At 43.3% G+C, this 12958-nt stretch overlaps 1 protein-coding gene across 2 annotated transcripts; it reads left to right on the forward strand.

Annotated features, from left to right (window-relative positions):
- Nucleotides 1187–12635, forward strand: PSMB2 (proteasome subunit beta 2). Of its 2 annotated transcripts, none has more exons than XM_021375519.1 (6): nt 1187–1397; nt 4320–4442; nt 5024–5094; nt 9455–9617; nt 11077–11126; nt 12015–12635. In XM_021375519.1, exons 2-6 carry the CDS (start codon nt 4331–4333, stop codon nt 12120–12122), a joined length of 504 nt encoding a protein of 167 aa, XP_021231194.1. In that variant the 5' UTR covers nt 1187–1397; nt 4320–4330; the 3' UTR covers nt 12123–12635. The 2 variants fall into 2 exon arrangements, with proteins under 2 accessions (XP_021231194.1, XP_021231195.1); XM_021375520.1 differs by lacking the exon at nt 1187–1397 and adding an exon at nt 3345–3594.

Consider the following 12958-nt stretch of genomic DNA (forward strand, 5'->3'; position numbering starts at 1 on the left):
TCCCTTTCTTCTCTGGCAAGCACTGAGCTCCTAGCAGGAAACCTAACCTAGGTGGTGCAGCAACTGCAGCATCACCTTCACTAATGCTGTATTGAGACAGATGATAGCAAAGGGTAAAAAACAGCGCAAACACCAAACAATCTGAGAATGCAAAAGCCCTCCTGTGCTGCAGTCGTGCATCACATCACAGCCCAATGCTGGAGGAAGCAGGGATGCCAGCAGCCAGGCAAACAGCAGTGGTCTGGGAGCTCAGAAAGCAGAGTGTGTGCTCCTGGTGGAGTGACCGTAGATTATCACAGCCCTGCACCCTGGGCACATTCAGACCCAGGATGGACCCGGCAGGGAAGCTCAGGAAAGCACTCCACTGTTTGCAATGTCAGGAGCATGCTACGTTTGCCAAGCATCAAAATGAGAACCACGCACCGTAAGAGAGCAACTGCATCCAGGGTAGCAGACACCGGAATGGCAGAGCACGAAGCCCGACCAGGTAGAAGCGAGCTTGTTGTGCAGAGGTAGGAATAATAACTGCATCATCTCATGGACAACGTGCAAAGGGGTAAAAAAAAAGGAGTGGGGAAGAAAATGAGCTGCTGAAGTTTGCAAAGCCAGCTTACGTCTTCACAGACACTGCCATTTTCCAGCTGTTGATGAGATTTGTCTGTATTTTCTGCTCAGCTCTGGGCTCTGCGCTGGAGCAATCAGCACCTGGTAAAAAGACTGTGATGATTTCCTCTGTAAATATAAGCTTACATTAGGGAGCACTGGTCAGCCGTGTCACTGCGGGACATGAGCTGTCACTGCCCAGCCCACAGCTGGTGTCAGCCCCAGCGCTCAGCACCTGTGCCAGAGCTCGGTGTGCATACAGCCAGTGCAGGGCTGGGGGCTGGGCTGAGGACTTCGGTAATAACTTTATTGTTTTATAGGTTTTCCCATATGGCTAACTACTTCGTGTAGAAAACATGACAGCTGTTCATCCTTACCAGCTTTTCTATCTACCTTCTGGCCATCCCATTTTTCCTAGTCTTAGCTAGCCTGTCCCTGTTGAGCTTTCACCACATGTATCTCCGCACTGGTTTGCTGTAGAGCAGTCCAGGCAGTTATGGCAAGCTACAGAAGAAATTCAGGCTGCTTCCTCGTTGCTGGGTGATCTTTCTCACCAAGGACACATAGTACACACACACACACAAGCACACACACATACAAATACACATAACAGCAGCATTTGTCTTGAAAATTAAAAAGGAAAACACACATTCAATTTTAAGACCTACTAGAGCTTGGACAAATTCCTTTTAATAGTGGAAAATATTCCTCAAATTCTGCTAGCCAGGGATGCCTTGCTCTCCTTCTTACACCCACATCATGATGTCAGGAGCGCCTTCACCCTGGGAAGACAGGTAGGTGTGTACTGTACATATGCATGCTTCCTAACCAGGGAAATTCAATCTGTCAAGAAAGTCCAATAACAATGTTAACATTTAATTGTACCCTAGGGCCCGATGAAAATCAACAAGAAAGGTTGCTGTTGATTTTTCGTTAACCTTCTCTTAAAAAGGTCTCAGAAAATAACTGTTAAGTTAGACGGGCTGGCTGTATGCATACATGCAATATGTACAGAGATCTACAGGGGAAAATGTGTTTAAAACGATAGATTGGATCCACACAGAAAATATTTAAGCACTGGCAAAGAGCTTGGCCATTGTTAGGTAAAAGAAAACATCCTGTTTTGATTTATGCACGCGGCACTCAATTTAACAAGTGTAGCTACAGGCAATTGGAAAACAGTCAAAATGGTGAATTTGCTGCTCACACTCATTTATACTGTTTCCTGAAGACAATTTGCTGTTGCTTTTTGGCATGTTTAGTACTTTTTAAACCACACAAAGGTTATGCCCAGTTCTCATAATTACACAGTGACTTTCTTGGTATAGGTGCAGTTGGGCATTTGCCATGTGCATGTAGCATCCAGAATTTTATGTCCTGGGGCTGCTTCCTTTATAACAACCGCCGTGGGATTTTAATGCTTCGGTGGCCCCTTTCATTGGCGTGGGGCTGGGTCTTTGTGGAGCTGCACTTAGTGAACGTGTTTGCCGGGCTCGGGCAGTGTCTAATCAATAAACCATGTGCTAGTGCTCGTCAGGATGGTGCCTGCAGTCAGACAACATCCAGGCAATTAGAGTATTTGTTTTGTTTCTCTTGTTATCAATTACCTACATTACAGCCACACCTGGAAGCTTCCAGGTGCTCGGTGGCTACCTAAGACAAAGCACTGAGAAACTAAAACAGGCTGGGAGTGGGGAAAAGGAAGGGAATAGAGAGGAGAGCATCTGCTGCTCAGCATGTTCAGCCAAGGGACGAAACAGGGAGATTTCATCCAAAGTCCCAGAGCAGAGCTCATGGAGCTCTGATGCTACCATCAGATCAGGAAATCAGCAGACACATCTGCAGCTCAGTTTTCCCCCAGTGTTTGGCACAGACATGTCAGCGAAGAAGAATTCCTGCGCTGGCTCAGTAGGTGAATCAAGCCAGGGCTTGTCCCTGTGGCTGCAGGGGTTTTGTGTGGGACGGGGCTGGCAGCAGGGCTAGGACAGCCTGAACTCGCTCATGGCTACTGGCTGTACAGCACACAGCTCAGGAGCAGCAGGGAGCTGAGGCCAGGGCTCGGGCTTGGCGCTGCTGGCCACTCCTGACACAGAAAGATGGGCAGCAAATAAATCCCCGTGCTGCTGCTGCAGGGGCTTTGCTGCCTCTCTTCACAGTTCAGCTCCCTTTGAACGCACAGATCAGAGGCTGTGGAAGAGCCAGGTTTTCATTTCCAATGGATTTTCCAGCCCAAGAACAGCTGCCTCGCAGGGCAGGGTTTGGAGTGGTTTTCTCTCCTCTTGGACCTCCACAGAGTTTCGGTTCCAAGCGGTGCCCTCTGCTCCAGGGCATGGAAGCCAAGCCAGCTTGGTTTTATCCCACTAAGTACATGCAGCAGAAGCTGAACAATTACAATTCAATTCTCCACCTTTCTTTGACACTGGGCCTTGCAAGGATGCTTTTTAAGAACAAACAAGATACATTTTGGCTGGGAACAGCACCAACACCCCAATTCACGTGCCACTGAGGCCCAGATCTGCCTGAAGCCTCCACCCCTACATGGCACAGGAGAACCAAACTGAGGAACACAGAGCGCAGACCAGGCCCTGCAAAGAATTCACTAGACACTAACAAAGCAACCCAACCAGCACCTCAAGCCACCCAGGTGCTGCTCTCTGCTCATCAAGGGGATTAGTTAGCGGAGATAATTAGGTCAGAAGCTATATAAAACGAGACCAGCCGCGCTACGCCTGCACCCCTCAGGCGCCAACGGACACCGCGCGCGCTGCCCACGTGATCCTCGCGCCGTGCTCTCGCGAGATGTGACGTCATTACACCGCGCCGGCGCATGCGCGGTGGGGGCGTTTTGGAGGCGGCGGCGCATCGCTGTGTCACGGAGCGGGCGGCGGAGCGCGGCCGCCATGGAGTACTTGATCGGCATCCAGGGCCCCGACTACGTTCTGGTGGCTGCCGACACGGTGGCAGCCTCCAGCATCGTCCAGATGAAGCACGGTGAGGGTCGGGCAGCTCTGCCGCTGTTCCGGGGGGGCAGCTCGCCGGGCCCGGCCTTGTTCCCCTGCGCAGCCGGGGGCTCTCGGGCCACAGAAGTGAGGTGCCGCGCGGAGAAACGCTGCGAGGGTCTTTAGTTCAGGTCTGATTCCTGTTAAGGGCTGCTGAGTTTGGGCACTCAGAGCCCGGGTCTCGCAGGGCTGCGTGCTCTCAGTAGAGCTGCCAGCTTGAGCTGCCGTGCCTCCTCTGGGTGGTTGTGTTAGCTTACTGCTTAAGGTAAGCGTCAGTTGTTGGCCCAGACCTTACTCTGGGGCTGTGTGGAGTGTTCTGGTGGAATAACAGGAGGCAGGAGGAAGGGCTTGGTTGTAGCTGCACCCTTGCTAAAGGGTGTTTATGGAGAAAAGGGAATATTGGAGGTAAGAGTAACACAAGGTATGTGAATTGCTGTGATATTTTTTTAGTTGGTTGATGTGGGAAAACGTGGGGAGTTCTCAAGCCTTTGAAATTCTCTAAAATGGCTTTTTCTACCTGTTGTAATACTGTGGTCTAGAAACATGTTTACAAGGCGTAGCAACCTTAATCCAAGCACTGTGTTCTAGAACATGTTACCAAAAAAGCTGTAAGTTGCCATATTGATAAACTTCCTATAAAATCTTCAATGTCGTAGCTAGCGGTGCTTTTGCCTAAAACTATATTTCACTTCAGACCTGGTTGTTTTCTTTGCCTAGACCATGATAAAATGTTTAAGATGAGCGAGAAGATTTTACTCCTGTGTGTGGGGGAGGCTGGTGACACTGTGCAGTTTGCAGAATACATCCAGAAAAACGTTCAGCTCTACAAAATGCGAAATGGTGAGTGAAGGAGACTAGTTTATTCACCAAGGGGTTTGGAAGTAGAGAGTTAATGGTAGATGCAATTCACAGTAAAAAGTTTGCTGGAAGATTCTTTTCTTTTTGAAGTTTCTCTAGATTTAAAGATTTCTGCACTCTTAATGTCAATCAGAGGTGGTAGAGAAGGCAGGATGAAGAAATCAAGATTGGAGTATATAACATAAAACAAGAAGTATGTCTATAGATGTACTAAGCTATTTTTAATATGAGTGACAATTTTGAAGTAAGATATCCATTGCATAGTAGCTGTTATCAGCTTTCCTGATATATGTGGCTGAGAAATTCAGGCTACATGCTTGTAGTATTTCACTTTTTCAAGCTGTGTGTTTTAATGCTCTGTACATCTGTGAGCTACCTGGACTTTGAGGGCTCTTGTCATGATTTTCATTGTAGCTGTAGCTTTCAGAATAAACTGGAATTAGACGGATTAAATGATAGAACACTTTGATATTAAAGAATTAACTTACAGTTTCAAAACGATGGAAAAATCATTAAGTTAATCATGAGTATGTTTTTTTATCAAATACACGTTTCTTCTCCAGGTTATGAGTTGTCTCCTACTGCAGCTGCAAATTTCACACGACGGAATCTAGCTGATTATCTTCGGAGTCGAGTGAGTAATAACCAAAAGATTTTGGCCAAAGCTTCTTGGGGGAAATTTCCATTTTAAAGTAATAGGGTCTGATCTAAAGATATCAGGTTCTGTATTTATGTATGAATTCACTTGGAAAAGATATTTCTCATTAAAAGAAATACTCCTTTGCATATTGAGAAAAGTTATCGGGTATTGATAACGGATACAGCTGTGGTCTTAAAATTCCATCTTTGGGCCTAATGAACATTTTGTTGCAAACACTAAGTACAGCTAAGTGAATTAAGCCTCTTTAACATCGAGATAAGGTTGTTAGTTTTCATGCAAATGCACTGAATCCGTTTAATCTTCTTGGAAAATGATTTAATAGAGCAAAGCTGTTTGATGTGCTTAGCAAAACAAGTCCCTTTTGTAAATAGCAACACGAGGCTTTCAGGAAATGTGAAATCCAAGTCAAAGCTTTATATTTTTTCTCAAGTTACTAAACTGTAATTACTGATTTTTCTCATGGTAATTTTTTTCAAAGTATTGCTAATAAATGCATCTCGTCAGTGATTCTCCAGCTGTCATGCTGGGATACCCTTTGAAGCACAGTGAAGTCAGAACTTCTGTTTGTCTTTCATCTTGTTTGGCTGTATACAAGTTAGTGTCCCTGGACTTGTGCTTTCCAAATTTGATAACTGGGTGTAACGCATGTTTAAATAGATCTGTTATTTCCCCAGGAGAAAAGGCTTAATTCTTCTTGTAAAATGTTCTAATGTTTTCAGGAGGGGCAAGCAGACTTCTAAAGATCCAAGGTTAGGAATTACTTGATTAGCATTCTTCCCAGTGTGTTGCATAAAACAAAACAAGAGCAAAGAGGATATAGAAAATGAAGTTGAACGAATCTGTCAGGGATTGGACATGGGATAAATGAGGTTGGTGCTTATTCCAGCAGTTTACTTCACAGGCCTGAAATCAGATTTTACATCGGCACATACAGGCTACTGTCAGCATCAGCTGTATTGCTGAATATTAGCCATGTGTGGAGTGAGGCACAGACCAGTGTGTTGAACTCATCCATAGGAGCAACCTGATGCCAATGTTCTGTTTTCTGATGTGGAGGACAGCTGAAGGTATCCAGTGTTTAAGTTAATCAAGCTTATAGAGCAAGGCAGTGGAATAACTCATTGCAGGGTCCTTGTGTTATACAGGTGAGGCAATACTGAATGTCCTGCCTGTGTGCAGAAGCAACCATTTCCTAACAGAATTTAAATAGCACTAACAGGAGTAACTCTGCAGAGGTTTTGGCATCCTTAGCTAGCAGCATGTGGCATGATGTGGCACTGTCTTCTGTGCCATGTCCCTTGGGGCCTGATCCTCCCTGTGCCTCTCCTGCTTCCTGAGCCCGTGCTTGTCTTCCAGCTCACCTGCTCCAGATGGGCAGCACAGTGGGGAGGACACTGGCAAAGGCAGATGTGTTTATTTACCGGAGACAAAATGTTGTGCTGTTGCAGATGGCAGTGCCCTGGAGCAAGTGTTGCACTCTGACACTACTGTCACACTGCAGTGATCTCTGTACTGGAGGGAGAACTCTTTTTCTTTAAACGTAGCACATCGTGACTTCTTGTGGGTTTAGAACATGATTATATAAACCTTGGCATCAGAACTTTTTCTTTCCTGTTTTCTTGCCTTTTTTTTATTGTTGTGATGCAAGGATTAACACCAGCTCTGTGTATCTATTAAAATTGCATGTAGGATTCGTGGAAGCTCTTAAGTGGATTATGTGGATGATAAAACTGTTCTTGGTTCTTCCCTATGCTGTCTAGTTTGATTTCATTTATATTTGCAGATGTGCCAGTACTAATATGTGTCTCTCCAGCGCAGTTACCTTTGTTTCTGATAGTTTGAGTGTATGGCACTCTGCTAGCTTTTTGTTACCTTGCAGTGCACATTTTTAATAGTCCTATTTCACAGTTTAAGATCTGTTCCACACTGTTGAGGAAGGCTGTGTTTCTCCTGCTGTTCTCCAGCCCTTGTTAATAAATATTCTTTGGAGTAGATGTCTGCTGTCAGGTGGTGGTTTCACTTGTGAGCTTTACTTTCTGAATAGAAACAGAAACATGAAATATTGAAAGGGAAAACAAATAGTGTTAACCAGCTGGTACAGTGAGGCATCTGTAGTATTACATTTAGGTTGATAGATTTTGAAACCATTCTAATTAGAGTATGGTTGCTGCTTTCGCAAAGCATGCAAACATGGAGCTGTTGCTGGAGTATAAATAGGTTGTCAGTTGAAGAAAATGGCTAGCTTTCTTCTATTCACACAGCCAGCGGTGCACAAAGTCTTGTAATAAGGATGTTACATGGATATTACAATGTATTTGTTACATTGCTTTCCTTGTGCTGAGGACATAGCTCAAGGTGGTAGGCACATGTGTCAGATCTGTGGTGTTCTTGCAAGGGCTAGAGAGTTGAGCCTTCATGCAGGGGTTTTATACTCTAAAGTAGTGCCTGAAGGGAGCTTGTTGGGTTTTGTTTCTCTGTTATAAATGAGGCAAACCTAGAAACTGTGTTGGAGCTGATTGGCTTTTGAATAGGTGAGTGGTGCTACAGTTCCTCTTCTGCTGTTGCCTTCACATCGATTCACCTGCTGCATCAAGTGCCAGTGTTGTACGTTAGACATACTATTGAGTGTATGTGGTGGGGGGGGGGCAGGAAAAATACCCCCCTGCCCCTCAAACCCTCTCGAGTTCAACTTCTTGTTGTGTCGTGATGCTGTGTTTAATTATAGGTGACGGGCTCTGGCCCTAGTCCAAGGGAAGGCTGTCAGTTCCTCTCTCCTTGTCCACGCTTGGCAGGATGCTTCCTCACGCCCACCTTTCTCCCTCCCCCTTGCTGTGACTTTGGCTTCCGCCAGATGTCACACCGCTGCCTGTCGCAGCCCAGCCTCCCGTTTCTGATCTTGCTGGTTTGGTGTATTTATCACGACTGTTCTCTGCAGCTCGTAAGTTCTGAAGAATTTCACACATGCCTTAATTGCTGTCGTTATTTTAAATCAAACAGGGTAAAGTGCAAAGCTGCTTGCAGTGAGAAATACAGAGGCCTCTAATGGCAAACTTGGGGGGAGCTGCATTTATCCTGGAGTGTCAGCCATGCCGTGTGTTTGGTAACCCTTTAATCACAGCAGTCCTCTGAAGAGCTTAGGACAGTTGACATGGATTTCGTTTAAAGTGGAGCCTTGGAAATGGAGAAATGTTCACTTACTATGGTTAAATTCAGTGTAGGCAATTCTGAGTGCTTGCATCTTACTGCACTGTGAGCATAAATGTCACTGTTTGAGGGTGTGAACTGAGTCCTCTTGTGTAAACCCACCAGGAAGGCTTGGTTATGAGAATATTTTCACTTGTAATCATGGAAGTAATAAATTGTGCTCTAGTGTTTAAATCTTGCTTTCTTGAGTAATAGGATAGCATAGGTAACAACTTCTTTGCATGTAAGAAGTTGTCTCAGTCCTTTAGTGGGAGAACCTGAAACTGAAAAATAGCTTGCAGATTGGAATCTGTCTAACACCATTTGTTTATTGTTGAGTGTCTCACATATGCCAGTGTTGGTAATTGAAAGTCACACAATGATTTGAGTGATCTTCTGTCACGGCTTTTAAATATCAGCTTGTGTGATGTTTGAGAGTAAATAAAATGCAGCCTAATTAAATGAATACAGCTGCATAGTTACTGGTTACAGATATTCTGAAATGCTCTAAGATTAATCATGTGTCTTGGTGGCATAGTCTTGCAACATCTCAGTCAATTTTAAATGGCAACAAACCTGTTCCTTAGAGCTTCGTGTGATCAGTTTAGCAAAATAGTAAAGATTAGGTTTGGTACATGCAATAAAAAATTAATTGCCAATTTAGGCAGCGCAACACTGTATATATCTGTTCACACTGCGCTGTTTATAAGCTTTCATGTGTGCTAAAATGGTCTCTGGTTAACAGTAGCATGACTGAGAAAAGAGCATATTAAATTAACAGAAGTTCTTACAAACTGCAGAATGCTCACATTGTGCTCCCATGTTGCCAGTAAAAATTCTCAAGTTTTATGTTGAGATTGAAGAATCTTATGTGAAAACATGACTGAAGTTTTCATTTTGTTTGAATGTGCCATGGAATCTTAAAAAAAAAAAAAATCAGACTTGAGCTTTCTTTTGATTCTGCATTCTGTCGCATCAGATTTAATCTGCTTTGATACTGAAGTCCAGCATCTCCTGCAAAGAATGTGGATGTCATTGCTAGCTGTTTTATCATAAGGAATTGCAAAACCCACTGTGTTGCTATTCTGTATGACAGTTATGTCCAAAAACTTGTGTGGCTGCTCTAACAAAATAGTATTTCTGTTTGCAGACCCCTTACCATGTCAACCTTCTCCTGGCTGGCTATGACGACCATGAAGGTCCTGCCCTTTATTACATGGATTACCTTGCAGCTCTGGCAAAAGCTCCTTTTGCAGCACATGGATATGGTGCATTCCTTACCCTCAGCATCCTTGACCGCTATTACAAGCCGGGTAAGTAGAGCTTGCAGAGAGGAAAGTTCTGCTGAAAAGGCTTAAAGTGTGAGTTTGACATGTGCAGAGCCAGGTGGTCCATCACAACTGCTGTGCTGCTGCAGGTTTGAACTTGACAGTGAGCCTGAATGTGGCTTTGAAGGTTGCCTTCTGCTTTTGCTGAGGTGGTAAAGTGAAACAAGACGGTCCTTACTGTTCTCCTGTTTGAAGTATAATGGACTGCAAGTGAAGGAGGTTTCAGTTTCATGTAGAACATGACTGGGCTTTTCTGGACCATTCACTGTTAACAACCTGTTTTTAATAAATAGCACTTTATCTTCTACTTGTTTGTCCATTGCTATGACACAGGTTTTCCAAAATATCAGTCTTCAGAGTGCAGTCCCTGATCTTTTTGCTCCATGTCTTGGGTGGGCTTGGTTTGTGGTATACCAAAAATAAATGGGTGAAAAGACATTCCTTCTTAGCAAGGGTATCTCAGAACTCGGATGTGTTGAAGGTCAATTGACTTTGTTTACAACCTAATTGATATAGTAGCTGATTATAATTATTGTGTATGCTTGTAGCTGTCTCAAGTCTTAATTTTAGATTTGTTACCCATTGCTAAAGAATAAACGTGGCTCCATCCCTATTTTGCACATTTCCTCATCTGAAAAGCTGAGACTGTAGTTAACATCTTTGACTTTAGCTACAAAACTGCTTTACTCCTTACTGTGTGCAAAGCTGAGTTAATTCTCACAGTCAATTTGTTCACTTAGCAATCCTTCCATCTATCTACTGCAAGAAAAGCAGCTGTAAGATGGCAATTTTATTTTAATGGGAGCTCTTTTAACTGAATAGTGAATGTGAGCCTGGAACAAAAGCTTTAGAAATAAGATCCACAGAGCTTAGCTGCTTTCTAGCTATGTCCCTTACAAATGATAGTACCGTGTTTTCATCACTCCTTGTGAAAAGAGGAAAAACAGTCAACGACAATAGGCTGTCATGGCTTGCCATCCCTATACAGTGCTGGATTTTTATCCTAATGTGTGAGAATAGCAGGGGCATCACACACGTGCCTCTCCCATTATTAAAACTAATACCCAGCAGGGAACACAGCACTAAAACCAATCTCCCGCCTACTGTCAGTGACTTGCAGCCGGCTGTGGACAGATGGAGCTGATTTAAAACTGCAATAAACTTGAGGAGAGAGGGGCGGCTGGACTTCTCCGAAGCCTGGTCCCTGGCCATGGGAGGCAGAATTCCGTCATGCTTCCCATTCAGTGTAACAAATCGATTCTCAATGGCTTGTTGCAGCGTGAGTGCTTCAGCTCAGGGCGTCCTCAGTACATCTGGAAAGTGTTTTCTGTGAGCTGGGAAGTAGAGTTTTTGGTGCTCAGCTGAAAAGTTGTTTAAATTTAATAAAGTTTCTGTTGAGAGAGATGGCCTCTAATTAAATCAATCTGGGGATGTTTTCTTTCAGGTATCACACGTGAGGAAGCTGTGGAGCTCCTAAAGAAATGTCTAGAGGAGGTGAGTTGCCAAACCTGGGGCCTTGTGATCCCGAGAAAGGAATGTTTGTTTGCATTCATTTGCTGATATTTTCCTGTTCCTCTTGTCGCATATTTTGCTGTCTTTGCCAGAAGGGATAATAAATGCACATTGACCAGATGTGGAATTGCTACTGAGGAAAAGGATTTGTGGGCGCTTGCGTTGTCTTAGCATGGTTCATGTCCTCCAGAACATAAACTTTAAGCTTAATTGCTTTTCTTTACTTCTGCTTCTTTCATGCTTAGCATAATATTGATACAGACAGTCTTTGATTTTCTTTTATGTTGCTTCTGAATGTAATGCAAGCATCCCTCTGTTACTTGTTACACTTAACTAGAAGATACTTCTCTTGCAGCTTGTGAAGTGATATCTAAGTCTAATTGGGGTGAAGATTTGACCTTACAGGTCACAAACTATTTTAATGTAAACGTATCGTTTTGGACTCCAAGGCTTTTATTGTTGGAGAATGTTCTCTGTCCTTGTCTTTAAGACTGAATTTAATATCATTGGGAAGAAACAACTAGGGAAACATTAGGAAGGCTTGTTCTAACAAGGTTCTGTTTAAATTCTTTTTGATGCATACACTGTGCCCTAAGTTACAGCCTGCTCTGTCTTCCTCCTTAAATGTCTTCTATGCTAACAAGCTTTTGTGTTTTACATCTCTGCTCTAATGTGGGTAGTATTATAACAAAATTGTACTAAATGTTTCCTGAGCTGTGAAAATCACCCTAGTTCCAGTGACATTAAATATTAGCAACAGGAACAGGATGGAAATCTTGGTGAGCAGCAGCATTTCCCATAAGTAATGCTATTCTCTTTTGTTTAAGCTGTGAATGAATCTTACCTCCTTTGTCTTTGTCTTTTGAACAGCTTCAGAAACGCTTCGTCTTAAATCTGACTTCTTTCAATGCCCGATTCATTGACAAAGATGGCATCCATGAAGTGGACAATACACCCCTTCTAAAAGCGTTGTCCTAACCCCCGAGATCTTTCTTCAGCAGTCTTTTTTTTGTTCGGTTTTTGGTTTTTTAATATTCATTTGAAGCACCCAAGGCATGTACTGTGCTGGGAGATTGAATAAAGATTGACATTTATGCAGCCAGTTCCATCTTTTGATTCCACTGATCCTTCCTGGGAGTGTTTAAGCAAATCATTCCTTCACTTCATCATTCATGAAGATGAAACGTGATTTGTTGGTAATGGTGCCACGTTCAGATTGCTCCTTTACTTATTCTGGTACTTTTCACTGTAAGTTTTCTGCTGTGTGGGAAAACTGCCATATTTTCTGGAAGAGAATTTGCAGTCATCTTTCTCATGCTGAGCATTAAAGCTCAGCAAAACATACCAGCATCCTATTTCATCTTTCACAGGACTTCACCTCTGCATTGTAAAAATCTGATTTTCAAAGACTTAGCTTCCTTTTGTTATTCTTGGTTTCAGTATAATCCAAGTGAAAAGGGAGGTTTTCAATAAACAGAGTGGATTTTAAAATGCTAGCATCACTTTTTATTCACCTGGGTACTGGGAAAGGATGTTCTTCTGGCACAGTTAGCTTATAGCTATTGTTACTTAAGAAAAAAATCATACAACTAGTAAATATGTTTAATTGTCTCTGCAAGTTCAATTAATTTCAGCACTTTTCATAAATCTCCGGATTACTCTCAGCTAGCTAGAGCTCTTTCTGTAAGAAAAATCACTGATCATGTCTGGGGTCTAGGTAAGAGCCTTAAATGATGTTCCTGTGGCTGATCCTTAACACTCTGCCCAGAAGGGATTCTTCTGGGAAGAATTTTTGCTGAGACTTTTTCCTGACT

This window comes from Numida meleagris, chromosome 22 (assembly GCF_002078875.1).
Source record: "Numida meleagris isolate 19003 breed g44 Domestic line chromosome 22, NumMel1.0, whole genome shotgun sequence".
NCBI lineage: Eukaryota > Metazoa > Chordata > Aves > Galliformes > Numididae > Numida > Numida meleagris.

Bases quoted from the DNA above. Each gene is read 5' to 3' on its own strand.
- PSMB2 (XM_021375520.1), top strand. From the start codon at position 3,504: ATGGAGTACTTGATCGGCATCCAGGGCCCCGACTACGTTCTGGTGGCT. The intron at 5,095-9,454 runs GTGAGTAATAAC...TTCTGTTTGCAG, and splicing joins CTGATTATCTTCGGAGTCGA to ACCCCTTACCATGTCAACCT. The intron at 11,127-12,014 runs GTGAGTTGCCAA...TCTTTTGAACAG, and splicing joins TAAAGAAATGTCTAGAGGAG to CTTCAGAAACGCTTCGTCTT.